Source organism: Amblyraja radiata, chromosome 11 (assembly GCF_010909765.2).
Source record: "Amblyraja radiata isolate CabotCenter1 chromosome 11, sAmbRad1.1.pri, whole genome shotgun sequence".
Classification (NCBI taxonomy): Eukaryota; Metazoa; Chordata; class Chondrichthyes; order Rajiformes; family Rajidae; genus Amblyraja; species Amblyraja radiata.
This window is the reverse complement of record NC_045966.1, coordinates 60,088,340-60,114,948: the sequence shown is the minus strand read 5'-3', so window position 1 is coordinate 60,114,948 and position 26,609 is coordinate 60,088,340. Positions and strand designations below refer to the sequence as shown.

At 43.0% G+C, this 26,609-nt stretch overlaps 1 protein-coding gene across 1 annotated transcript in view; it reads right to left on the bottom strand.

Moving 5' to 3' along the window:
- Positions 1 to 17,966, bottom strand: part of stk32a (serine/threonine kinase 32A) — a 292,295-nt gene extending 274,329 nt beyond the window's left edge. Inside the window, exon 1 of the mRNA XM_033029996.1 lies at positions 17,508 to 17,966. Coding sequence (XP_032885887.1) covers positions 17,508 to 17,559 — 52 coding nt within the window. The 5' untranslated portion in view covers positions 17,560 to 17,966. The remainder of the gene's footprint in view (positions 1 to 17,507) is intronic.
- Positions 17,967 to 26,609: the final 8,643 nt, after the last annotated feature.

Sequence of the window (26,609 nt, the reverse complement as noted above, 5' to 3'; positions counted from 1 at the left end):
GGTATAAGGAATTAGGAGAGAGAGAATATAATAGATGGGATTACTGCCCTGGAACTGGCAAGGATTCGACTGGCTTAATGTCATCCTTCAGTGTCATTATTAGATATATTAAGTACTGGGTAGCAGAAATAATCTTATAATGATGTCCTAATACATATGGGAGTGCAATTAGATGGCCAACATAATCTGCATTAGGCTGAATGATTTTAGCTATTCCTGAGTTACTTTATTTCTAGTCTTATTTCCTAAGCTATTCAAAACGTCCCATAGCACCTTAAGGGCCTGTCCGACTTAGGCTATTTTTAATGCGACTACAGGCAACTAGGCTGTCACACATGGTCGCCGGGGTGTCGCCTGTATGGTTGCGAGTCATCTCTAAGGTTGCCCAAAGAGTCTAAGTGCCTTTCTGGTCGCCGCTGGATTTTCAATGTGTTGAAAAATTTTCGGAGACAGTCGGCGACAGTGGGTTTGACGCCAATGAGCATAATGTGACTTCTCCTGATGTAGGGGCTGTCGTAGTTGTCGCCAGGTTATCGTAGGTTGTCGCCAGGTGACGTAGGTTGTCGCCGGTGCTGACTTTTTTAATTTGTTATTATAGTAATGATTCTATTTCAAATTTTATGTCGAAGGGGAGTCCAGTCACCAGTATTTCGGCGACCTGCTATGACTATGACAGTCGCTGGCAGTCGCTTAAAAATAGCCTAAGTGGGACAGGCCCTTTACAGGAAAAATACTTTTAAGATGTAGTGCAGTTGTAATGTAGAAAATAATACGCAGCTTATTACAGCTTGGTTCTGTAAAAATCAACATAACAGTGGCCAGTGGCCTGTGTTGGTCATGCAGTATGACAGATAAATATTGTCCAGGACTTTGGGACTCGTCTGTTCTCTTTCAAAACAGTCGCACGGGTTATTTTTAATTCTCATTCAGAGGGAAATGCATCCCCAGGTCAACATCTCATGTGACAAACTGATGCACAACACTTATAAAATGGAAAAATATTCCAAGGTACTTTATATCTCCGCCTTCTCAAGTATCTGTGAGGGGGTTAACATAAATTCTATCAAGCGTTTTCAAAATGATCCATTTCCAACCAGCTAAATGAAGCGAGGATTGTGATTGATGAAGAATCAAGAGGCTGCAGGAATCTCAAGCAAAAATCAAATTTCTGGATGATCTCAGTGGGTCAAGCAGTATCTGTGGAGACAGATGGATAATCAACATTTTGAGTTGAGACCCGGCATCAGGATTGTTGAAGGGTATTGAACCGAAATGTCAACCATTCCTCCGTCTCCACAGATGCTCCCCAATCCGCTGAACTCCTCCAGAAGACTGATTTTTGCTTTGGAATTGATGTTACTGTTTATTGCTTCACCACAAAGAAAAAACTTTGTTTTTTTACTTCATGTCAAAAATAGTCATTTTCCTGATGCCATGATTGACCCATTGATTTGCAGATAACCCAAAATCCCATTTTCTGCATTGGCTGCAGTAATCGAGAAAAACAGTTGTTTTGCAAGGAATCTAACAAGGATCTAATTCTCAACAAACATTGCTTTTAATAATACGAATGTATTATCTTGGATTTGGGTGTACAGGGTGCAATTCCTGACTTTGCAGGTGACACAAGATTTGGAGGGACAGTAAAGGTCAAGGAGATATGCACAGGTCAGTGGAATGGGCAAATGTGGGTGAAATTCAATAAATAGTCATAATATGCTACATTTCAGTAGGAAGAATTGGAAGAGGCAATAGGAACTAGATAGCACAATTTTAAAAAGATATAAAAACAAAGAAATCATGGATGTGAAGTTTATTGAAAGTGGCAGGGCAATTTGAGAAATTAGTTATGAAAAGCACAAAGAATCCCATACATTATAATTTGAGGGACAAGGAACAAGACCATGGAAGTCAAGGTATATCTTTATAAAACACTGGAGTACTGTGTCCACCTGGGTATCCCGATTAGAAAATACAGACAGACTATGTCAAAGTGATTCACTGCATTGATTCCAGAGACACAAGACTTAGAAACATAGAAAAATAGGTGCAGGAGTAGGCCATGCAGCCCTTCAAGCCAGCACCGCCATTCAATATGATCATGGCTGATCATATAAAATCCGTATCCCGTTCCTGCTTTTTCCCCATATCTCTTGATTCCTTTAGTCCCAAGAGCTCAATCTAACTCTCTCTTGAAAACATCCAGTAAATTTACCTCCATTGCCTTCTGTGGCAGAGAATTCCACAGATTCACAACTCTCTGGGTGAAGAATTCTTTCCTCATCTCAGTCCTAAATGGCCTACCCCTTATTCTTAAACTGTGACCCTTAGTCCTATGTTAGACTCCCCCAACATCGGGAACATTTTTCCTGCATCTAGCCTGTCCAATCCTTTAAGTGTTTTATATGTTTCTATAAGATCCCTCTCATCCTTCTAAATTCTAGTGAGTAGAAGCCCAGTCGACCCATTCTTTCATAATATGTCAGTCCCGCCATCCCGGGAATTAATCTGGTTAACCTATGCTGCACTCCCTGAATAGCAATAATGTCCTTCCTCAAATTAGGAGACCAACATTGCACACAATACTTCAGGTGCAGTCTCACCAGGGCCATGTACAACTGTAGTAGGACTACCTTGCTCCTAAACTCAAATCCTCTCGCAATGAAGGCCAACATGCCATTAGATATCTTCACTGCCTGCTGTGCCTGCAGTGACTGATGTACAAGCACATCCTGGTCTTGTTGCACCTCCCCTTTTCCTAATCTGACACCAGATAACATATGCCTTCCAGTACTTACCACCAAAGTGGATTACCTCACATTTATTCACATTATACTGCATCTGCCATGCATCAGCCCACTCACCCAACCTATTCAGGTCACCCTGCAGTCTCATAGCATCCTCATCGCAGCTCACACTGCCATCCAGCTTTGTGTCACCCGCAGTGTCACTGGAGTGTGACACTCGAATTATAGTGTAGGAAGGAACTGCAGGTGCTGGTTTACACAGTAGACACAAAATACTGGAGTAACTCAGCGGGACAGGCAGCATCTCTGAAGAAGGGTCTTGGCCCAAAACGTCACCCATTCCTTCTATCCAGAGAAGCTGCCTTTCCCGCTGAGTTACTCCAGCAGTTTGTGTCTATCACAACTTTAGACTTTAGTTATGTGGAGCGACTGGAGAGGTTGGAATTGTTCTTGGAATAGAGGAGGTTGCAAACAGCTCTGATAGAGGTATTTGAAATAGTCAAGGGTATTGATAGAGTAGGTAAAGATATTATTTCCATTGATCGAGTGGCTGCTACCCAATAGCCAAGTTGAGAAATCATACATTGTGCATCATTATGGTCTGGAATGCAAAATGGAGGGAGAGTCAATAGTAGCATTCAAAAGGGAGATGGATCAATGTCTGAAAAAAAACAATTTGATGGGTCATGGGATAAGGACTGACTAAACTGCTCTTACATATTGCCAGTATAGATACGGCATGGAATTAACAGGCCGAATGGCTTACTTCTGTGCTGAAACCATTCTGTGACAACCCTAATTTCAGGAAACTTCATCATCATATATTTCAAGCTGCCAGAATTTATTCCACAATCATTTGGAGAAAAAATCTGTTGTATAAGTGCAAAAATAAAACTAGTGGAATTGCAACACGATGTTCCAAACTCCAATGATGGTCACCTGCAATATTTTGGAGTGCAGGAAATAATGAGCGTGTGAAATTTCTGGAATTGGCATGGGTATTCATGTACAGGGACACCACGGGTTACTGAAGACCTGGCTTTGAGCAAATTCTCCCATAGAACTCCATATATGCACAAAAAGGCAATTACTAGGGGCGCCGCATGGTGGCAGCCTCTGCCTACAGTCTGTCTGTTTTTTCCATCTTTTTTTAATTTTTAGACTGTTTAAAAAGTATGTGTTGGAGTATTTCTTAGTATTTCTATGTGGGGGAGGTGGGGAGGGTAAGGGGGAAACTGTTTCTCAGTCACTTCCTGGCGAGGACGCGACTATTCTCTGAGTCTCGTCCTCGCCCCCCCAGCCTCCCCCCCTCGTGGCCTACCAGCTGGATTGGCGCGGCCGTTCCTGCCGGAGACCGACCAGAGTTTCAGCAGCGGTGCAGCACTGGATTCATCACGGGGCGGGCGATGCCTTACATGGGATCGCTGTTTGAAGCTCCTGAGTGTTGGGCCTGCTGCTTCGACATCGTGCAGCTGCGGTTTGCGGAGCTTCCAGCCATGGGCGGTGCTGACTTCAACATCGCGGAGTCCTGGGATCCCTTTGCCGAGGGTCACCAGTATGAATATTCGCCCAACTCGGCTTGTGGACTTCGGGAGCCACGGTCTCCGGTAGGAAGTGGCCGATTCAGAGGTCCAAGCTGCTGAGGATGTTCTTCCGTTCCGACGCCGGAGTTCCATCATCCCAGCGAGAGGGCCTGAGCATCGGGCCTCCCGTAGTAGCGACTGTGGAGGGCTCGGGAGGCCCCGACCACGGGTGAACAACAAGGGGGAGGATGACAGAACTTTGGTGCCTTCCCTCACAGTGGGAAACTTTGATTCCGCTGTGTGGGGATGTTTAAGTTAAAGTCTATCGTGTGTTGTGTTCTATATTATTCGTATGTCTGTATGGTGACCCCAAATTTCACTGTACCAATTGGTACATCGTGTGACAATAAATGTCACTTGAATCTTGAATCTCTTCTCTTGACTCTGTGAAAACGAACCTGTCAACTGTACCTGCTCATGGATAATTATCATAGAGCCTTCAATATTTAATAAATTGAATGAGGCTACAAATGAGTGAACTTCTGTTCTTATTTTACTTCCCTTAAGAAATTGTTCATTTTCCACATGGAAAAATTGATTTTCAGGAAAGGAATCCTTTTGTAACCTAGAGCATGCCAGTTTCTCCAGTCTCCACTACAGACTTATGAGTATGAAGGGAAACATATGTGTTTATTGTAGCAGGCAATGCATGGAGGTAGAATTGGGATTTTAAGCAGCATAACATTGAGATGCACGTGAACTCCAAGAGAGATATGCTTACCGAAAAATCAGCAGAAAATTCAGGAATTGTTACTTTGCCAGAGATGGCCAATTTCCCCTCAGGGTAACAAAGAGATTTGGTAAGAATATTAAGTACTCTTCCTGCATGATAATTAAAGCCTTTCAAACCTGATTCCCAGGTATATGATGAATGGTAGGACGAACCCCGAAGAAGACCTTGTCAAAAAGGCACAAACATTGAATAACCATTGAAGGCAGATAATGAGCTCAGCTCAGCTCATCACCCAATTTAAGCAACGGAGGATGTTCAATCTTATTCAAGCATTATGTTATGGTGAGAGCTTTATTATCTCTCCTAGTATAAAGTGATTACATCTAAATTAGCTTTACACAAAACTCGCTCTATTCACCTCATTAGCGTTCTTGACCCATTTAAAACATTAATCCTCATATTTTCTTTCTTGTGTTTCTTAGTTGATTTGTAAGTATTGCCCACATTTTCTTTAGCGTTTTAGATATTTTATCTGCATTCTGTTCTTGTATTGTTCCTGCTTATGATGCTGTTCTTTCACTGGCTGCAACTTTTTCCAGTAACTATTTTAGTACATTTCTGTTCAGTTAAAACTTACACCAATGCAATGTGTTGGACAAAGGAAACTGATTCCGCTTCTACTTTCTTGAAAGCATTACATTCAACTTGCTAGTGCATGAATTGAGGGAAAGAATCTGTGACTTCACATCCTTTGTAAAGAACTTGAATCACGGGCTTCTGGCTGAGAGTGCTACCCACTGTGCCACAACTTACAACTAAAAGCATCATCTGTCACAGTCATTAGGGGGTTGCAGATGGCAAATGGATCATTGAACATAACATGGTATGTGTCAGGTGCTATTTCCATTTCATTGGAAGGAATGATTTCAAAATTCCCCAACATCCTTACTGATGAGTTTATATATAATGCATAATTTTAATAAGATGTGAACCCAACAATTCTTTTGACTTGCTAACATTGGGAAGATCCAGGAGGTATTTATACCCAATTGTACCCAATTGTGTTGTTAGAAAAGTCAGGCAATATTGCATCTATTGTGTACAGTTTGGGAACACAGATGTAGAAGATGACACTCGGCGTGCAAGGTGATACAAAACAGCAACATGCTGAAAATGTAATGATAAACTGATGCTTTGTTATTGCTGTCTCCAACAGGACGAGCAAATGTTTAATTGTGCTCTCGTTGTGCTGTTATACTACACTTACCTTGTATAACTCTTTGGCAATCAGTGAGAATTAGTTTAATCATCTTTTGTAAACTTGTAATCGCAGTAATGCAACTTTATATAGAAGCAGACATAGGAGGCAAAGATACTGGATATTAACCAACACTGAAGTGGACTAATTGCAGATTACATGGTAAAATCAGTACTTATTATTTCAAAATTAAAAATTTTAAATACACACTTTTTCTTATTCCTTGTTATTATCATTAGCTTGGAAATATTATTGTTTAGCCTTGTTTTATTCATTCTCAGGCATCTTAAACATGATGATTATACCCCCTCCCTACCCCTAGTGGAATCCAATTACAATCATGTCTGGGTTGAATTATTTCCATTCCTAACATCCAATGGCACTTCTGTTCATTCACTGCACTCGCACCAGTCATAGCATTACATAGGGAATGTCAAGTCACAGTATTCACCCAGTTGGGCACTCAGATAAAGCATGTTTTAATAGCGTTAATCAATCTACAGCACAACTGAATTGAGGAGTCCTCCAGAGAAGGTGTTGATTAGCAATGTGAACTCAACTACAGTAGATAACATTCAATTTAATTGCTTATCTTTTGGGTCCTTACACCCACGTGATCTTGCAAGCTATCCAAGATCTGACCCCTGATCACCAGTTCACAGCAGGGACTGTTCCACTCTCAGGTTTAGCTGTTGTTTTCCTTTACATACTCCATAATGAGCAGAACTCTCAGGAAACTGTGGACAAGCCATTCAGTAGCAGCAAGCCAATGACCAACACAGTTATTGGAATGCCAGCTGATTGCAAATGAATTATTCCCCACAGGTGCTGTCGGGTTGTGCTGGATCTGTTCACTGCCCGTGTTCACTGCCCGTGCCTGTCCAAGATGGGGGACTAAAAGACTCAAACCGCCATATGAGGTACACGTGGTCCTGCAAAAATGCGTGTTTTTGTAACGTGAATCAGATATAATGCGACTGATGAATTAGGGACCATGTTCTTGTATTACACAGGTAGAGTTGATTATAACACAATTTCTATCAGGAATTAGAGAACCACATGAAAGTAACTTTAAAACTGACGAGCATAAAAGAAAGGTAGACAAAAATGCTGGAGAAACTCAGCGGGTGCAGCAGCATCTATGGAGCGAAGGAAATAGGCAACGTTTCGAGCCAAAACCCTTCTTCAGACTGATGTAGGGCGGGGGGGGGGGGGGGGGGGGGGGTGAGGTGGGGGGGGAGAAGAAAGTAGAAAGGAAGAGGAGGAGCCCGAGGGCTGAGGGAGAGCTGAGAAGGGGAGGAGATAGCAAGGGCTACCGGAAATTGGAGGTCAATGTTTATGCCGCTAGGGTATAAACTGCCCAAGCGAACTATGAGGTGCTGCTCCTCCAATTTACGGTGGTGCTCACTCTGGCCATGGAGGAGCATAAAAGAAAAATAGACACAAAAAGCTGGAGTAACTCAGCGGGTCAGACAGCATCACTGGAGAGAAGGAATGGGTGACTTTTACAGTCGAGACCCTTCTTCAGGTCTCGACCCGAAACGTCACCTATTCCTTCTCTCCAGAGATACTGCCTGTCCCGCTGAGTTACTCCAGCTTTTTGTGTTTATCTTCAGTTTAAACCAGCATCTGCAGTTCCTTCCTACACAAAAACAGTGTTGCCTTGGGAAATAAAAGTCTAGGGAAAAGAAACTGTTTCTATCTAATTAAATGTGTTAATATTACAGAATATAAAGTAAGAATCAATCACTTTCCTGCACTTAACTTTTCCCATTAGGCTAGCTCGTCTTCCTAATGTCAGGTGAGCTGTAACTTTGCAGATTGCGGTGGACCACAGAAAATGTCCAAGCCCGTGATGAAGTCGAAAGCAAGTTGTGCTGTGAACAGTGGCAGCAGAGGTTCCCTGTCAGGCAGCTCAGTTCACTCTGTAATAATTCAGTCACAACTTCTTCCAAGAATTGTTAAAATTCTTTATCTACTTTTCCTTCCTCTTTGCTTAAAATATTCCCTCTCTCCCGCAGTTACCGATAGTTTTTAAAATATTTTCTATTTGGTAGTCCGTCCTTTTGAGTTTCATTTTTTTGTAGTCTCTGTAGATGCAGTCACACAATGTTTATAACATGAATTTACAGAACAGAAATATTCAATAACTTTTTATACATGTACCCTGCAAAATATATTTCCAAGTCAGAATGGCTTGGGAAAAATTGCAAGGTGTTGTGTTTGCACATGCCTGCTGGCCGTTCTGAGGGATTTGGGAGACTGATTTACTGTTGCAGTTTTTGGGATAACGCCCAACAATTTACTCTCCCTCAGGTGCTTCAGGTTTCTTGAGTGCCACTGGAGCTGCACTTGTTTATACCATGTTGAAAGGATTTTAGGACTCGGGAGGTGAGGCACAGTAGTTTTGTGGTTGATCCAATTAAGTTCCTGGTCAGTTTTGATGCCCAGCTTTTTGACAGTGGGAAACTAGGCGATGATAATGTCATTGAATGTCAATGATAGTTGGTTGGATGCTCCCTTGCAACCCGGGCAACATGAAGTACAAATATCACCCAATTAAAAGGCCATCCTTTGAACTGCCCGAACCTTTTGCTGCAGGTGGCATGCAAGATTTCATAAAATGAATGGATATCAACATTGTTTGTGACAGCACCCTCAACATTGTAAAATATCTCACAAGTTTCACAAGAATTCATTCATTCATTCATTCATTTATTCAGAGTCAAATGTCATCAATCATCTCTGACACTCACCCTCACTGGGAGGTATCATGATAGGTAACAAAACATCTGGTCGAAGGAATAGGTATGAAAGAAAAACATAGGAAAATATGTAAAGGAAGAGAGAAAACGAATTGGTTAGTTTGCTCATAGCCTGAAGAGAGTTTCCAAGATGGATTTCTAAACCACAGCCTAGACAGATAGAGGTTGAAGATAAAGCAATGAGAACCAGGGATCTACAAAATGCTAAAATGGGAGAAGTGAAGAGATTTTTTAGAGAGAAGTGGGGCTTAGGACAGTTATGGAGAAAGAGAGGGATAAGTTGATGTGGGGAATTTTAAAATGAGAATTAAAACATTTAGACTGAGTCTTGATCGGCAAGGACCTAAATTAAGTCCATCACCAGCTTTGACCTCCCCACCATCGAAGGGATCTATCGTAGTCGCTGCCTCAAAAAGGCAGCCAAAATCATCAAGGACCCACAGCATCCTGGCCACACACTCATCTCACCATTACCATCAGGAATAAGGTACAGGAGCCTGAAAACTGTAACGTCCAGGAACAGCTTCTTCCCTACAGCCATCAGGCTATTAAACACAACAATGAATAAGCTCTGCGCTCTGAACTGCAAAAGACTGTTATTACTGCACTATATTAGTTATTTATTGAACTTTTTCTTTTTTTCTCGTTATATACAATGTTTACATATTCTGTTGTGCTGCAGCAAGTAAGAATTTCATTGTCCCGTCCGGGACATGTGACAATAAAACACTCTTGACTCTTGAAGTGAGCATGGAGACATGGTAAATGGAACCTAGCGCAGGTTTGCCACTGTTTTGGATCACTTCAAGGTTAACAAAATAGGTACATATTGATGTTACATAAACTATTAAATGAGAACACTGAAAAACCACATCCAGCCGACCATAACTACCATGCAGGTCACTTCAAAGTTTTCAAACAAACATGCTTGTACTCTCATTATAAATTCACAGCTTCCCACCACCAACATTTCCTGCAAATTTCATTAGAATCCACTGAATTGTAAAACCAACTGCAAGACTAATGAAACAAAACAGAAACTCTCAGAAAACTAGAGAAACCCAACTAACATGTAGGATGGCACGGTGGCGTAGCAGTAGAGCTACTGCCTTACAGCACCAGAGGTCCGGGTTCGATCCTGACTACGGGTGCTGCCTGTACGGAGTTTGTACGTTCCCCCCATGACCTGCATGGGTTTTCTCCGAGATCTTCGGTTTCCTCCCACACTCCAAAAACGTGCAGGTTTGTAGGTCAATTGGCTTGGTATAAATAAATGAATGTAAAATTGTCCCTGGTGTGTGTAGGGTAGTGTTAGTGTGGGGGAATTTCTAGTTGGCACGGGGACAAAGGGTCTGTTTCCGTGCTGTATCTCTAAACTAAATGTACCAGAGTCATTCCCAAGTGGCTTGGTATAAATATATAAATGTAAAATTGTCCCAAGTGTGTATAAAATTACCCCTCATCCTCCTGCGCTATAAGGAATAGAATCCCAGGCTGCTCAACACATCCCAACAATTCAGACCCTTGATTACTGGCAACATCCTCGTAAATCTTCTCTGTCCCCTTTCCAACGACAACATCCTATAACATGGTGCCCAGAACTGAACACAATACTCTAAATACGGCTTCACCAATGTCTTATATATCTGCAACATGACCTCCCAGCTTTTTTACTCAATACTCTGACTGATGAAGGTCAATGTGCCAAAGCGTTTTATGCCTTCAATGAACTATGTACCTGCACTCCTCGATCCCTCTGCTCTGCAATGTTCCACAGTGCCCTACCATTCACTGTGTACAGTGCATTCAGAAAATATTCAGACCCCTTCACTTTTTCCACCTTTTGTTACGTTACAGCCTTATTTTTTAAAGGATTAAATTCATTTTATTTTATCGTCCATCTACACACAATACCCCAGATTGAAGAAGCGAAAACAGGTGTTTAGAAATTTTTGCAAAGTAATTCAAAAGAAATAACTGAAATATCACATTTACATAAGTATTCAGACCCTTTGCTATGACACTCAAAATTGAGCTTAATGTAGGTTCATCTTGTTTCCATTGATTATCCTTGAGATGTTTCAACAACTTGATTGGAGTCCACCAGTGATAAATTAAATTGAATGGACATGATTTGGAAAGGCACACACCTGTCTATATAAGGTCCCACAGTTGACAGTGCATGTCAGAGCAAAAACCAAGTCATGATATTGCCCGTAGATCTCCGAGACATGATTGTGTTGAGACACAGATCTGGGGAAGGGTATAAAACAATTTCTGCAGCATTGCAGGTCCCAAGGAGCACAGTGGCCTCTGTCATTCTTAAATGGAAGATCTTTGAAACCACCAGGACTCTTCATAGAGCTGGCTGCCCGGCCAAACAGTAATCAGGGGAGAAGGGCCTTGGTCAGGGAGGTGACCTAGAACCCAATGGTCTGACAGAGCTCCAGATTTCCTCTGTGAAGATGGGAGAACCTTCCGGAAGGACAACTATATCTGCGGCACTCCACCAATCAGGCCTTTATGGTAGAGTGGCCAGACGGAAACCACTTCTCAGTAAAGGGCACATGACAGCCTGCTTAGAGTTTGCCAAAAGGGTTGTTTTCTCTGGTGCTCTGGTCTGATGAAACCAAGATTAAACTCTTTGGCCTGAATGCCAAGTGTCACGTCTGGAGGAAACCAGGCACTACTCATCACCTGACCAATACCATATCTACGGTGAAGCATGGTGGTGGCAGCATCATGCTGTGGGGATGTTTTTCAGCGGCAAGGACTGGGAAACTAGTCAGGATCAAGGGAAAGATGAACGGAGCAAAGTACAGAGAGATCCTTAATGAAAATCTGCTCCAGAGAGTTCTGAACCTCAGACTGGGGCAGGACTTACAACAGGACAACGACCCTAAGCCCACAGCCAAGACAATGCAGGAGTGGCTTTGTGACAAGTCTGTGAATGTCCTTGAGTGGCCCCGCCAGAGCCCGAACGAACATCTCTGGAGGGACCTAAAAATAGCTGTGCATCAACGCTCCCCATCCAACCTGACAGAGCTTGAGAGGATCTGCAAAGAAGAATGGGAGAAATTACCCAAATACAGGTGTGCCAAGCTTGTAGTGTTATACCCAAGAAGACTTGAGGCTGTAATCGCTGCCAAAGGTGCCTCAACAAAGTACTGAGTAAAGGGTCTGAATACTTATGTAAATGTGATATTTGTTATTTATTTTTAATTACTTTGCACCTGTTTTCGTTTTTTTCATTATGGGGTATTGTGTGTAGATTGATGATAAAAAAAATAATTTAATCCATTTTAGAATAAGGCTGTAACGTAACAAAATGTGGAAAAAAGTGAAGGGGTCTGAATACTTTCTGAATGCACTGTAGGTCCTACCCATGTTAGACTTACCAAAATGCTACACCTCACATTTCTCTGTATTAAATTCCATCAATCATTCCTCAGCCCACCTGGGCAAACGATAAAAATCCTGCTGCAATTTTTGACAACCATCTTCACTATCCACCACCCATTTTCCTGTCATCTGCAAACTTGTAATCTTGCCATGTACATTCTCATCCAAATCATTCAGATAGATGACAAACGGTAAGGGTCCCAGCACTGTACCCCGACGCACACCACTAATCACAGGCCTCCAATCCGAGAAGCAATTTTCCACTATCAATTCAGATAAAAGTTGTCATGTTCGATCCTGACTACGGGTGCTGTCTGTACTGAGTTTGTACGTTATCTCTGTGACCTGCATGGGTTTTCCCCGAAATCTTCGGTTTCCTCCCACACTCCAAAGTCGTACAGGTTTGTAGGTTAATTGGCTTGGTATAAATGTTAATTGTCCCTAGAGTGTGTAGGATAGTGTTAATGTGTGGAGATCGCTGGTCAGCATGACGATGTGGGCCGAAGGGCCTGTTTCTGTGCTGTATCTCTAAACTAAACTAATGTAGCTCATGTTGAGTCATAGAGCATGGCAGTTCTACAACATGGAAACAAGCCCTTCAGCCCAACATCGATTTTACTGAAGAAGGGTTTCGGCCCGAAACGTTGCCTATTTCCTTCGCTCCATAGATGCTGCTGCACCCGCTGAGTTTCTCCAGCATTTTTGTGTACCATCGATTTTACATCCTGGGCTAGTCCTATTGCATGCGTTTGGCCCATAATCCTCTAAACCCCTCCTATCCATATATTGCGCCAAATGTTCTTTGTAAGTCATACCTTTATCCTACATCTTTCTGTTGCAGCACATTCCAGAAACAGACAATCCTTCGAGTAAAAATATTACCTCTGAGGTCCCTTTTAAATCTCTCCCTCCTACCTTAAACCTTGGCCTTTAGTTTTAGACTCCTCTGCTCTAGAGAAAGACTATGAGCTTCCATTTTATCCGTGCTCTTTATGATTTTGAACACATCAACAAGATCATGCAACACCAGACTCATCAATGTGGTTAAAGTGTGTTGAAAATTACAGAAACTGGAAAATGCTGGAAACATTCAGCAGGTCAAGCAGCATCTTTAGGGAAGGAAACAGGGTTAACGTTGAAGTCAGATTGAAAGATCTTCAACCAGAAACCCGTTTCTCTTCCCACAGATGTAGCCTGACCTGCTGAGTGTTTCCAGCATTTACAAAACATAAATGTTGGCATTGCCAGTGACATCCGCATTGTACTGTAGATAGAGAATACATTTTTTAAATTGAAATGAAAAGGCCATAGTTTCATATAGCTGCCAAAATTGTGAAATATTTAATGAGTCAAGAGAGTGAGGTAACAGCAGATACCTGTTTTGTCTTGCATTTCTCACTTTCATATGATAACAGATGGATGTAACCCAGAGAAGAAAGTGAATAGCATGATAGAGTAATACATATTTATACATGAAGAAGACACATTGTAACAGAGAAGGATATTATTTTTTATTCCCTCCAACTCCTAAGCACAAGCTTAGTTAGGGTAAGTATATTGGGGCAGATATTTTTGGTTAAGTCCACATCTCACATGTGGAAGTTGTTTAAAGTCCAGTTGATCAAAGTTCAGAACAGGCATATTCCAGTAAGGAGCGAGGGTAAGGAAGGCTAAGTAAAGGCAACCTTGGATAACCAAAGAGGTTGTATATTTGGACAAAAAGAAAAAGGAAGCGTGTGAAACATTTAAGAAGATGAGATCAGACAGGAATATGTATCAAAGAGGAAATAAATCAAGCCGGTGACTGGAAGGGCCAGAATGGAACTTGGAACGGGTTTGGCAAGTCAGATTAAGGAAAATCCCAAGGCTTTTGATACGTACATTGAAAACAAGAGAATAATCAGGAGAAAGAAGGACCTCTCAAGGATAAACGAGTGAATATGTGCTTGCCGTCTGGGGATGTCGGCAACATACTACGTAAGTAGTTTGCATTTGTATTCAACAAGGAGAACAGTGAGAGCAGTTTGCAGAATATTAATATACAAGGGCAGTTTGAGATTAAGAAGGAGGAGGTGTTAGGGCTCTTGAAGAGCATTAAGGTGGATAAATTCCCAGGTCCTTACGGGATCTAGTTCAGGTTTATTGAGAGGGGCAGGAGAGGTGATTTGCAGGTGCCTTGATAATAATCTTTACATCTTCTCTAGCCATGATAATAGTATGTTACATCTCAGACAGCTTCTACGCCCTTGCAAAACTACCGTGATAAGCTAGTGAGCAAAAGCCATCCTGAACTATTGCATTTTCAATGATAGATACAGAAGCAACGGTAAGCCCAGTGACCTTCAGATATATAAAAAGTAAAAGAGATGCACGAGTGGACATTGGGCCACTGGTAAATGACCCTGGAGAAGTTGTAAATGGGAACAAAGAAATGGCCGGTGAACTGAAGAAGTATTTTGCGTCAGTCTTCACAGTGGAAGATACCAGCAATGTGACAGAAATTCAAGACAGTCAGGGGGCAGAAACGAGTGCAGTCGCTATTATTGAGGAGAGGGGAAGCTCAAATGTTATATGTTAATGATCTGGATGATGGAATTATGGCTTTGATGGTTTTGTGGCCAAGTTTGCAGATAGTACAAAGAAAGGTGGAGGAGCAGGCAGTGTTTAGGAAGCAGGGAGCCTGCCGAAGGATTTGGGCAAGTGGGCAAAGAAGTGTCAAATGGAATACAGACATGGTGTACAGGCATGCACTTTGGTAGAAGGAATAAAGGCATAGTCTAATTTCTAAAATGGGAGAGGATTAGGAAATCAAGTGTGCCAAGGGACTTGGGAGTGCTGGTGCAGGATTCTTAATTTGCAGGTTTGTGTCGGTGGGAAGGAAGGCAAATGCAATGTTAGCATTCATTTCGAGGGCACTAGAATATAAATGCAAGGATGCCATGTTGCAGCTTTATAAGATGCTGGTGAGGCCACATTTGGAATAGTACGAGCTGCTCCGGGCCCTATAACTGAGGAAGGATGTGGCGGCATTGGAGATGGTCTAGAGGAGAATGATTGGGTTAATGTATGAGCGGCGTTTGAAGGCTCCGGCCCTATATTTACTGGAGTTTAAGTATGAAGGGGAATCACATTGAAACCTACTGGATAATGTAAACCCTAGATAGAGTGGGCATGAAAAGGATGTTTCCAGTTTTGGGAGAATCTAAAAACAAAGTGCACAGATTCAGAATAAAAGGACATACCTTTAGAATGGAGAGGAAGAGGAATATGTTTAGCTAGAGGGTGGTGAATCTGTGGAATTCATTGCCACAGACAGCTGTGGAGGCTAAGACATTAGGATTTTAAAGAAGAGATTGATAGGTTCTTTATTAGTACAGGCATCAAAGGTTACAGGGGGAAGGCAGGAGAATGGAATTGAGAGCTAAAAATAGATCAGCCATGATTGAATGACAAAGTTGACTTGATGGGCTGAATGGTCTAATTTTGCTCCTATTTCTTTTGGCTACCACCCAATGGGAAGTGGAAGATCAGAAGAAGATCAGGACAATGAGGAAGCTGGTCAGGTGATGTTGCTGAGAGGTACAGGACATAGTAATTCTAAGTTCTTCAATAAATTATTACATCTTAGATCAACCACATTGATGCAACAGCGAAGAAGGCACACCAACGCCTCTACGTCCTGAGGAGACTGAGGAAATTCAGCAAGTCTCTAGTGAATCATACAAACTTCTTCAGATGCACCATATAAAGGATGCTGTTGAGTTGCATCACAGTTTCGTTTGGGAACAACCCTGCCCAAGACCGCAAGAAATTGAAAAGAGTTGTAGATACTCTTTTCAGAATGGCTTTTTCTCTGTTATCAGATTTCTGAATGTCATAGATATCTAGAGTCATGCAGCATGGAAACAGGCCCTTCGGCCCAGCTTACTCATGCCAACCAAGGTGCCACAACTACACTAGTCCTACCTGCCCGTGTATGCCTCTTATCCCTCTAAACCTTTCCGGACTATGTACCTGTCCAAATGCCTTTTAAACGTTGTTATAGTTTCTGCCTCAACTCCCTCCTCCAGCAGCTCATTCCATTGGGGAATGGTCTTTCCACAAGTTAGACTGCTGTCCAAATCACCTCTACCCCATTGAGGACATTGGACATGGTCTATGGAACTGATGCGCTACTATGTGGAGAGTGATATTCTGCACTCTGTATCTTCCCCTTTGCTCTTTACATTGTATTTGAGTATCACTTGATTGCATTTATGTTTGGTATAACTGATCTGTTTGGATGGCAAGCAAAACAAAGCTATTCACTGTGCCTAGGTACATGTGACAATAATACACTTAAATATAAACCTGTACTGAAGAAGGGTCTTTGGCCTGGAACGTTAACTATGTTTCCGTGTATGACAATTGACCTTCCGCAGCATCTCCTGCTTTTATTCCTGATTCGACCGCGATTCTGGGATCGAATCGATCCAAAATTGTAGAAGGGTCTCGACCCGAAACGTCACCCATTCCTTCTCTCCCGAGATGCTGCCTGTCCCGCTGAGTTACTCCAGCTTTTTGTGTCTAACTTCGGTGTAAACCAGCATCTGCAGTTCCTTCCTGCAGAAATGTTTTTACTGTGTTCTGTTGATTTGGGAATTTGCAAAGGCATCGTTCTGCTGAAGTCACCTTCTTCCTGATCTGAAGAAAGGTCGCGATCTGAAACATAGTCTGTCCTCTCTTCACAGATGTCTCGCCTGACCCGCTGATATCCTTCAGAACTTTGTCTTTCACCTTCCCCCTCGCTGCTTACAATTCCTCCCAAACGCGCATCCACAACCTCACAGTGCCTTTTATTGTTGAAGAATGGCATTTGGTGGGTTCAGTTTCAGATAGTTTAAGGCACCTTGCACTTTTGTACCGAAGATAGACACAAAATGCTGGAGTAACTCAGCGGGACAGGCAGCATCTCTGGAGAGAAGACTTCCTACACATTAGACTTTTGCGCCGTGGTTGGGATGGATGGCAGCGGGGATTTCCGCGGGTGCAAGGAACAAATGACCTAAAGTTTGCGATGAGTGAACTGAGTGTTCTTACCGTCCTCGTCCTCGCCGTACACCGGCGTTTTGTGAGAGTGGTTGGATCCCATCTTCAGCTCAGCCAACGTCGGTCACATTATCCGGACAGGCGGCGGGGGATCTGGAGCTGATGTGAAGGATCGGCGATGGTCTGGAATGGTAGCCGGCCGCCGCCGAGCAGCGGGGTGGGTGGAGGGGAGTAGAGGTGTCAGTCAGTTCTCCCAGCGGCGTGCGGAGAGGCACCAGCTCACCTGGCTCAGTCTCCAGCGCTCGCCGCCCCTTCAACAAGAACTTTTCCAAGGCAAAAGCCCTGTGGGTCTTCTTCGGTCTGTCCTACCCTAGGCTGGCGGGCTCCAGGTGGCGTTTCCTAGTTGCTCGGGAGCCGGCTGACTGGAGAAGAGTTATCTGTGCAGAGAGTCGATGGCATCACCGTGGAAGTGGAACCGCCTTGTTGTTGATCTGTGGGCGGTACACATCTTTACAATCGTTCGCTTTTTGGCGTTGGCTGGGAGCTGGAAGTTCAGTCGTACGTACGGAGCCGCAGAAGAGACCAGTTGCAATGACTTTTATCTCATTGCTGCCTCTCCGTGCGCTCGCTCACTGGCTTCGGAATAAAGCGGTCGAGACGAGAGGGTTGTGAAGTTGCATTCTCTCGCTCGGCTGCGCAAGTAGTCAGCGTTTTTTAGTCTTAGTTTCTCGACTCTCCAAGAAGCAACGAGCCATGGCTTTACCAATGGGGCACTACAACGACAGCTTGCATTTGTAAAACGTCGTCGCAAAGAGGGCTTTGTGTAAAAATAAAGAATGACCAGAAAGCGAATGATTAAAATGAGCGGACCAAACATATAGTCATAAGGTAAACAAAAGTACTGGCTGACTGGTTGGTGCTTCCTGGAGAATTCAGGGATGGAGTTAATCCAGGTAAGTGATTGTTGGACACGGGGGTTGAGAATGTTTACGCCAGAACCCAGCAGAGTAATTCTATGCGTCCCATTTACTTTATTCTCTTGTAATGATTATGCAATTTTCCTTTGAAGCATACTGACTGATCCTGTTTCCACATCTTAGTTTAGTTTAGCGAAACAGGCCAGGAAACAGTCCGCACCGTCCAGCGATCCCCGCACATTAACAATACCCGAGGGACATTTTTTTTAAACATTTTCTACCGAGCTAAATTAACCTACAAACCTTTAAGACTTTGGAGTGTTGGAGTGGAAAACTCACGACAGACAGCATCCGTGGTTGGGATCGAACCCGGGTCTTAGGCGTAGTAAGGCAGCAGGAACTCTACTGGCGCGCCACCGTGCCGTGGAATCTCCAGTGGGCAGAGAATTCCAGATCAGAATGAAAGCCCGAGCGAATAAGTTTCTCTCTAATGTTGTACTTGCACCTACTGATTAAAATGTAAAATACAAATCCTGGTCCTACAGTCATCTGCTAAGAACTGCTATCCTACACATGCATTCATCTTCTTATAGCTCGCCATCAAATCGTCTCAGCTTTCTCTGCTCCAAAAAGAACAAGCCCAGTTTCTGTGCTCCACCTTTGCAAGTAAAACCTCTCATTCCCGCATTGATCCTCTGGGATCTGCACATCCTTCCCAAAGTTGGGTAGTAGGGATTGGACACGTTACTCTGCTTATGATGTGACTAGTGTTTTACACAGGTTCAGCAAAAACTTTGCAACTTTTGTTGTATTTAACTGTATTAAGAGCCCTTGTACAGCTTGCACCCCAGCAGTATGAATATTGACTTCTCTAACTTCGAGTAACCCTTGCTTTCCCTCTCTCTCCATCCATCCTCCTTCCCAGTTTTTGGCCAGTCTGACTGTCCCCGATTACATTTTATCTTTGTATGCTTTGTAGTCACCTTCTCTTAGCTAACAATGATCTATTCTACATTTTCCTGGCTCACCATCCACTTTGATGTCTCATTCTCACACCATACACTTCCTTATCTCTGTGTCTCCCTCTCCCCTGACTCTCAGCCTGAAGAAGGGTCTCGACCCGAAACGTCACCCATTCCTTCTCTCCAGAGATGCTGCCCCGCTGAGTTACTCCGGCTTTTTGTGTCTATCCTAGGATCCTATGTGTTTTGTTTTCTGAACATGTGCTACCTCTTTCAAAGATCCATGCGCATGTGCAATTAATCTATTTAGCCTGAAGATTGACACAAAAAGCAGGAGTAACTCAGTGGGCCAGGCAGCATCTCTGGAGGAAAGGAATGGGTGGCGTTTCGGGTCGTGACCCTTCTTCAGAGTCAGGGGAAGGGAAATGAGAGATATAGAAGGTGATTATAGAGTGATTGAATGAATGAAAGATATGCAAACAAATAAGATATTCAAGGAAAATGGTCCACTGTTAGCTGTGGGCTGGGTGATAACCAGTTATATAGACAATGAAACTTACCAGGTGAAACTAGTCCAACGACTAGGGTGGGGAAGGAATGTAGAGAGAGGGGATGCAAGAGTTACTTGAAGTTATAGAAATCAACTAGACTAAGTGGAACCCGTTGGGTCCCATGTTCACACGGGAGGGCTGGTCCGCAATATTCCACATCTCCACCAATTCCAATATTGGTGGCCAGTGGGGGGTGGGGGGGCTTTTTGGAGCACTGGTATGGGTGTTGTTGGTTGCAGGGACTACTGGTCTCAAGAGGGCTAGTATTGACTGTGGGCCAAATGGATTCTTGGGGTGGCAGCTCAGTCCCTCTAGCCTGATGTGCTGGCAGTTCACTCATGGCTGGTGGGCTAGCAGTTGACTCACGGCTATTCCTTGAAATTCCATTTCAAGCAGAGTGCAGGGCCACCAAATTCAAATCCATTTTCCTACCATTTCATGCAGTGTGCAAGGCCACCGAATTCAAATGCAGTTTCATACCATTTCATGCAGGGTGCAACAACACCACATTCAAATGCAGTTTCATACTATTTCAAGCAGGGTGAAACCACCATAAAAACCACCATAAAAGCACACAAAACACCACACACAGTTCAGTAGACATTCAGTATGTTCAGTTGATTCACAGCTCAGACAGAGTCGTGACCTCTCCCACCCCTATCATGCAGAGATTGAGCCACACCCATACTTCCGGGTTTTATAATCCCTCCCCCTCCCACCGGAAAAGGTGTGGCCTTCATGGTGTGATTGACAGCAGAGAGATTCTCAACATTTAAAAAAAACTAATAACACTTTTGTTTTTCATTGATGGGAAGAATCCTCTGCATCTGATGAGCGGAAGGGGACTGAGGAACATGGCCAAAAATCACAGCCGTAAGTGGTAGCGTTTTATCTAAAATCAATATGGGGCAAACAGGAAGTTGTCAAGTTTAGACAACCCAAAACCCCCAAGCAACCCTTTGCAGTGCCTTTTCATTTCAACCCAAACCCCCCAAACAACCATTTGCATGCAATGCCTTTTTACTTCAACCCAAACCCCCCAAACAACCATTTGCATACAGTGCCTTTTTACATCAACCCAAACCCCCCCAAACAACCATTTGCATGCAGTGCCTTTTTACATCAACCCAAACCCCCCCAAACAACCATTTGCATGCAGTGCCTTTTTACTTCAAACCAACCATATTTTCATTTTCAAACCACATTAAGGGCACTCACAGTTGAGTAGACACGTGTTCAGTGTTATTCAGAGCTCAGGGAGACGTGACCCTCTGGCTTCCTCCATCTTGCAGAGATTGAGTGAGGCACACCACTTCCGGGTTTTAGAGTCCCTCCCTCCTCCCACCAGCAGGGGCAGCAGAGAGAATGGCAAATTAAAAAAAAACGTTAATATCTCTCTGATTTTTCATCGATGGGAAAAATCCTCCGGTCCAGGCAGGCAGAGGGGGGCTCTGAGCTAGGTGGCCAAAATTGATGGCCGTGGGTGGCGGCGTTCTCTCGGAAATCAAAGCACAGCGAGCCAAAAGCCGTCAAGATCTTACTTTTAGTAATATAGATATTCATACCGCTGGGTTGTAAGCTGCCCAAAATATGAGGTGCTGTTCCTCCAATTATTTAGCATCTATTTAGCATAATTGTTAGCATGCAAGGCTGCAATTAGTCAACCGAATTACAACTTGATTAATCAAGTGTTAATACCATTGCATAGTATTTCTTATAAAACTCAAAGAGTTGTATGTTTACGATTTCTCTCTATCTGCTATGCCAGTTGTATGGCCATTCTCTCGTTTGTTTCTCAAAGAAAATAACCAGTGCTCTTTACTGACATCTACTGGTACAACACTGCCATAGAAGTCAAATGCATTCTCCATGGTAAAACTTTGCAAACCATGAATTCCAGTCCTGGGGATCTTCTAAAAACACTGACAACGAGATAGCACTCCCCACTCCAATCTACTTCCTTCAATCACGGCTATGCGCAAGCGAGGATAACCAGCTTTTCTCCTTCAGCCCAGCAATAGGGAGGCCAAATAAATCCTCACTGGATGCAGACAGCAGATATTTCCGATCTCTTCTATTTTGAAGATTTATTTTAAAATTGAATAGGCAGCGTTACGCAGATCAAAGATCGTAAATGAAAAAGTTTGCATTGAAATGTGCTATGTAAATCTGTCACAATCCTGCATAAATACAGAATGCAACCTCGACTGGCCATAAAAGGAAAAACACTTTCTGAAGGAAATCCACATTAGGCAGGAAATGGTGTTGGGTAGACTGATGGGACTGAAGGCTGATAAATCCCCAGGGCCTGATGGTCTGCATCCCAGGGTACTTAAGGAGGTGGCTCTAGAAATCGTGGATGCATTGGTGATCATTTTCCAATGTTCTATAGATTCAGGATCAATTCGGTTGGATTGGAGGGTAGCTAATGTTATCCTACTTTTTAAGAAAGGAGGGAGAGAGAAAACGGAATTATAGACCAGTTAACCTGACATCTGGAGGCAATTATAAAAGATTAAATAGCCACACATTTGGATAGCAGTAACAGGATCGGTCTGAGTCAGCATGGATTTTCAAAGGGGAAATCATGCTTGACTAATCTTCTGGAATTTTTTGAGAATGTAACTAGAAAAATGGACAAGGGAGAGCCAGTGGATGTAGTGTACCTGGACTTTCAGAAACCTTTAATAAGGTCCCACATAGGAGATTAGTGCGCAAAATTAGAGCACATGGTATTGGGGATAGAGTGCTGACATGGATAAAAAATCGGTTGACTGATAGGAAACAAAGAGTAGAGATTAACGGGTCCCTTTCAGAATGACAGGCAATGACTAGTGGGGTACCGTAAGGCTCGGTGCTTGGACCACAGCTATTACAATATACATTAATAATTTAGATGAAGGGATTAAAAGGAACATTAACAAATTTGCAGATGACACAAAGCTCAGTGGCAGTGTGAACTGTGAGGAGGATGCTATGAGGATGCAGGGTGAATTGGACAGGTTGGGTGAGTGGGCAGATGCATGGCAGGTGCAGGTTAATGTGGATAAATGTGAGGTTATCCACTTTAGTGGCATGAACAGAAAGGCAGATTATTATCTGAATGGTATCAAGTTAGGAAAAGGGGAAGTACAAGGAGATCTGGGTGGCCTTGTTCATCGGTCACTGAAAGCCTAGGTTCACGAGATTAATTCCCGGGGTGGCGGGACTGTCATATGTTGAAAGAATGGAATGAACGGGCTTGTATCCACTGGAATTTAGAAGGATGAGAGGGCATCTTATTGAAACATGTAATATTATTAAGGGATTGGACACGTTAGAGGCAGGAAATATGTTCCTGATGTTGGGGGAGTCCAGAACCAGGGGCCACATTTTAAGAATAAGGGGTAGGCCATGTAGAACAGAGATGATGAAAAATCCAGAGAGTTGTGTATCTATGGAATTCTCTGCCTCAGAAGGCAGTGGAGGATGATTCTCTGGATGCTTTCAAGAGAGAGTTAGATAGGGCTCTTAAAGATAGCGGAGTCAGGGGATATGGGGAGAAGGCAGGAACGGGGTACTGATTGTGGATGATCAGCCATGATCATAGTGAATGGCGGTGCTGGCTCGAGGGGCCGAATGGCCTACTCCTACTCCTGCACCTATTATCTATTATCTATTGCACAAACCCTGGATCAAATTTACATCAAATAAAACATAATTACAGAGAGAGATACAGCAAGAAAACAGGCCCATCAGCCCACCGAGTCTATGCTGAACAACACTCATTTATACTAATCGCATATTTTTTCTCCCCACGTTCTCATTGGTTCTCCCCAGATTCTGCCACTCACCTACCTGCTGGGGTAATTTATAGTAATGAGTTGATGTATTAACTTTAAGATGCATGAGAAACATTTTTAAGATGCATGAGAAACATCTTTAAGATGCATGAGAAAACTGGAGCACTCAGAAGAAACACATGTATGCAGTCACAAGAAGAATGTACAAACTCCATACAGATAGAACCAAAGTTATAATTGGAGCCAGCTCCCTGTTACCGTGTGGCAGCGGTTTGGTAAGCTGCACACTTTGGTCATATAGATTCTATTTGATGCATTTATGGAGGCGGACATTTACAATAATGACTACTTACTTATTGATAACAATGAATGAGCAATAACGCTGCTGTTAGTAGTTTTAGTTAGAAGGAATGATGAAGTGACAAGGATGTACAGATAACCTCTCCTTTCAGGTTTTGAGTGCAGAATCTAGCCAGCAATTCATTGCAGTGCTAAAGTCATGCTGCATTGTTTGAGGCGGCCTCCTTCAAATACAACATAATCTAACATTCCACCTCAGTCCTGCAATTCATACAATAGTGAATTATATAATGTAAAGGGCCAGTCCCACATGGGCGTCATTTGCGTGTCATTTACGCGACATCATTTACGTGTCACGACGCGCGTGTCGTGATGCGCGCATGGCGCGTACTGGCGTAGGCAGTCGCGCGCGGCGTCCCAGAATTTTGGGATTCACAAAATCTTTGCCCCCCACCTGCGTGACGCACAAATGCCGCCCTAGTGGGACAGGCCCTTAAGACCCTTACCCTTACCAACACCTTTTTTACACTGTTAAATCTACTGAACCTGCACAGTCTCTCCCTTTCTCACTCTTTGAAAGAGCTTTGTGGCAATCTTCTGCTCCTTTCTCTTATTCCCTGAGCCCTGGAATATTTTTCCCTTCAAGGTATATATACATTTCTCTTTCTTAAATTCATTTTGAATCTTCTTCAATACATATCCATTATTGACATGTTTCAGATTGGCCTTTGACGTAAGGCAATTGCCTTAAATGTACATCTGCTAGTTCCTGGTAGAATCCTTTTATTTTTTGTATTGTATTGTATTCAATTTATTGTCATTATCTCATAAGAGACAACAAAATGGATTTTCCTTACAGTCAAGTAACATAAAAATAAATAATAAATAAATAAAACATATTAAAAAAAAGCACAAACACAGAAGGCCACGACACAACATAACCCCACAGTGGCACCAAAGTTGAGGAAGGTACCATATTCCAGCCAGCCTCCCCGCCGATCTTCCCAGATGTTCACCCGCGATGTTGATCAGCGCCCCCCGCGTTGGGAGCTCCGCGTACCCCAGCTCCACAATGTCGGTGCAGCAGGCCCAGCACTCCGGAGCTCCAAACGGCGATCGCCCGCCCTAGCGATGTATCCAGCGCTGCGCCGCCGCTGCTCGAGCTCTGGTCAGTCCCGGCAGGAAAGGCTGCGCCAATCCAGTAGGTAGGCCGCGGGGGGAGGGCGAGGACGCGACTCGAATAAGAGTCGCGTCCTCTCCAGGAAGCGACTGAAGGACGGTATCCCCTTACCGTACCCTCTTCCCCCACATAAAGACATAAAAAAACCCACAGAAAACGCACTTCAACATAAAAAAATAAAAAAAAGATGCCGACTGAAGGTGAAGGCAGCTAGCATCAGCGCCACCGGATGTTCCGATGTTTCCTTGACTTATTAAAACCCTTTATGAATTGAAAACTCTATTCCCTTTTTAACTTTCTGTACCTTTAAGCCCAACTTCTCCGGTTTACCAACATAATAGAAATAGGACATGACTGATCAATTATATTTTGTGCTTTTTGCCAGCAGGTTTTATGGGCTAAAACTCCAACAACAAACTCTAATTTGTTATATTGTTGAAATGTTTTTAGAATTCTGATAAAAAATAAGCTTGTTGGGAATCCATAAAGAAAAATTAATTACTTTTCAGCTGTGATTTCTGTTGATAGGAGTTTTAGAGTTATAGGATAGAAACAGGCCCTTCGGCCCACTGAGTCCATGCCAACCATTGTCACCCATTCACGCTAATGTTATGTTATCCCAATTTCCTATCAACTCCCAACTCTCTAACGCCAATTTACCACAAACTCTTTGGGATGTGAGAAGAAACCGGAGTACCAGAGTAAACCAACATGGAAACCATGCAAACTTCATACAAACAGCACCTGAGGTCAGGAAGGCAGGTCTCTGGTGATGTGAGGCAGCAGCACTACCAGCTGCAATGCTGTGCTGCCACTATAATTGTATTGATGGATCTGTGACTGTTATGATGTTTCTATTTTTAGCAGTGGGAAATGAGGAACTCAGAGATCTCCATCTCAATCTCACAACCTTTGAATTTTGAGGCGAATTGAACCTTTATAATAATAATAATAAGAATAATAAACTTTATTATGGACTCAAGGTCCAGACAAGGGGCAACATTACATTAAAAAAGCATTGCATATCAAATATCATAAATACATATAAAATCTTGGTCTATCTATCTATCTATCTATCTATCTATCTATCTATCTATCTATCTATCTATCTATCTATCTATCTATCTATCTATCTATCTATCTATCTATCTATCTATCTATCTATCTATCTATCTATCTATCTTTAATACTGTGTGCCTGCCGTCCGTCCGGCTGCCTGCCTGCCTTTCGATTCGTTCCCATCGTGTGATGTCACAATGCCCAATGCTCGCAGATGTCCAATCGCAATGCCAAATGCTCGCAGATGTCCAATCGGAATGGATCCGTTTACATGTACGGCTTCCGACTGCATTTCTTCCTTTGATTCCCTGCAACTCCGAAACCAGACGCAGAATCGCCGACATTTCCATTTCGGTAGAGATTTCACTTTTCTTTCTAAGTATCCACTCCTCATTACATTTC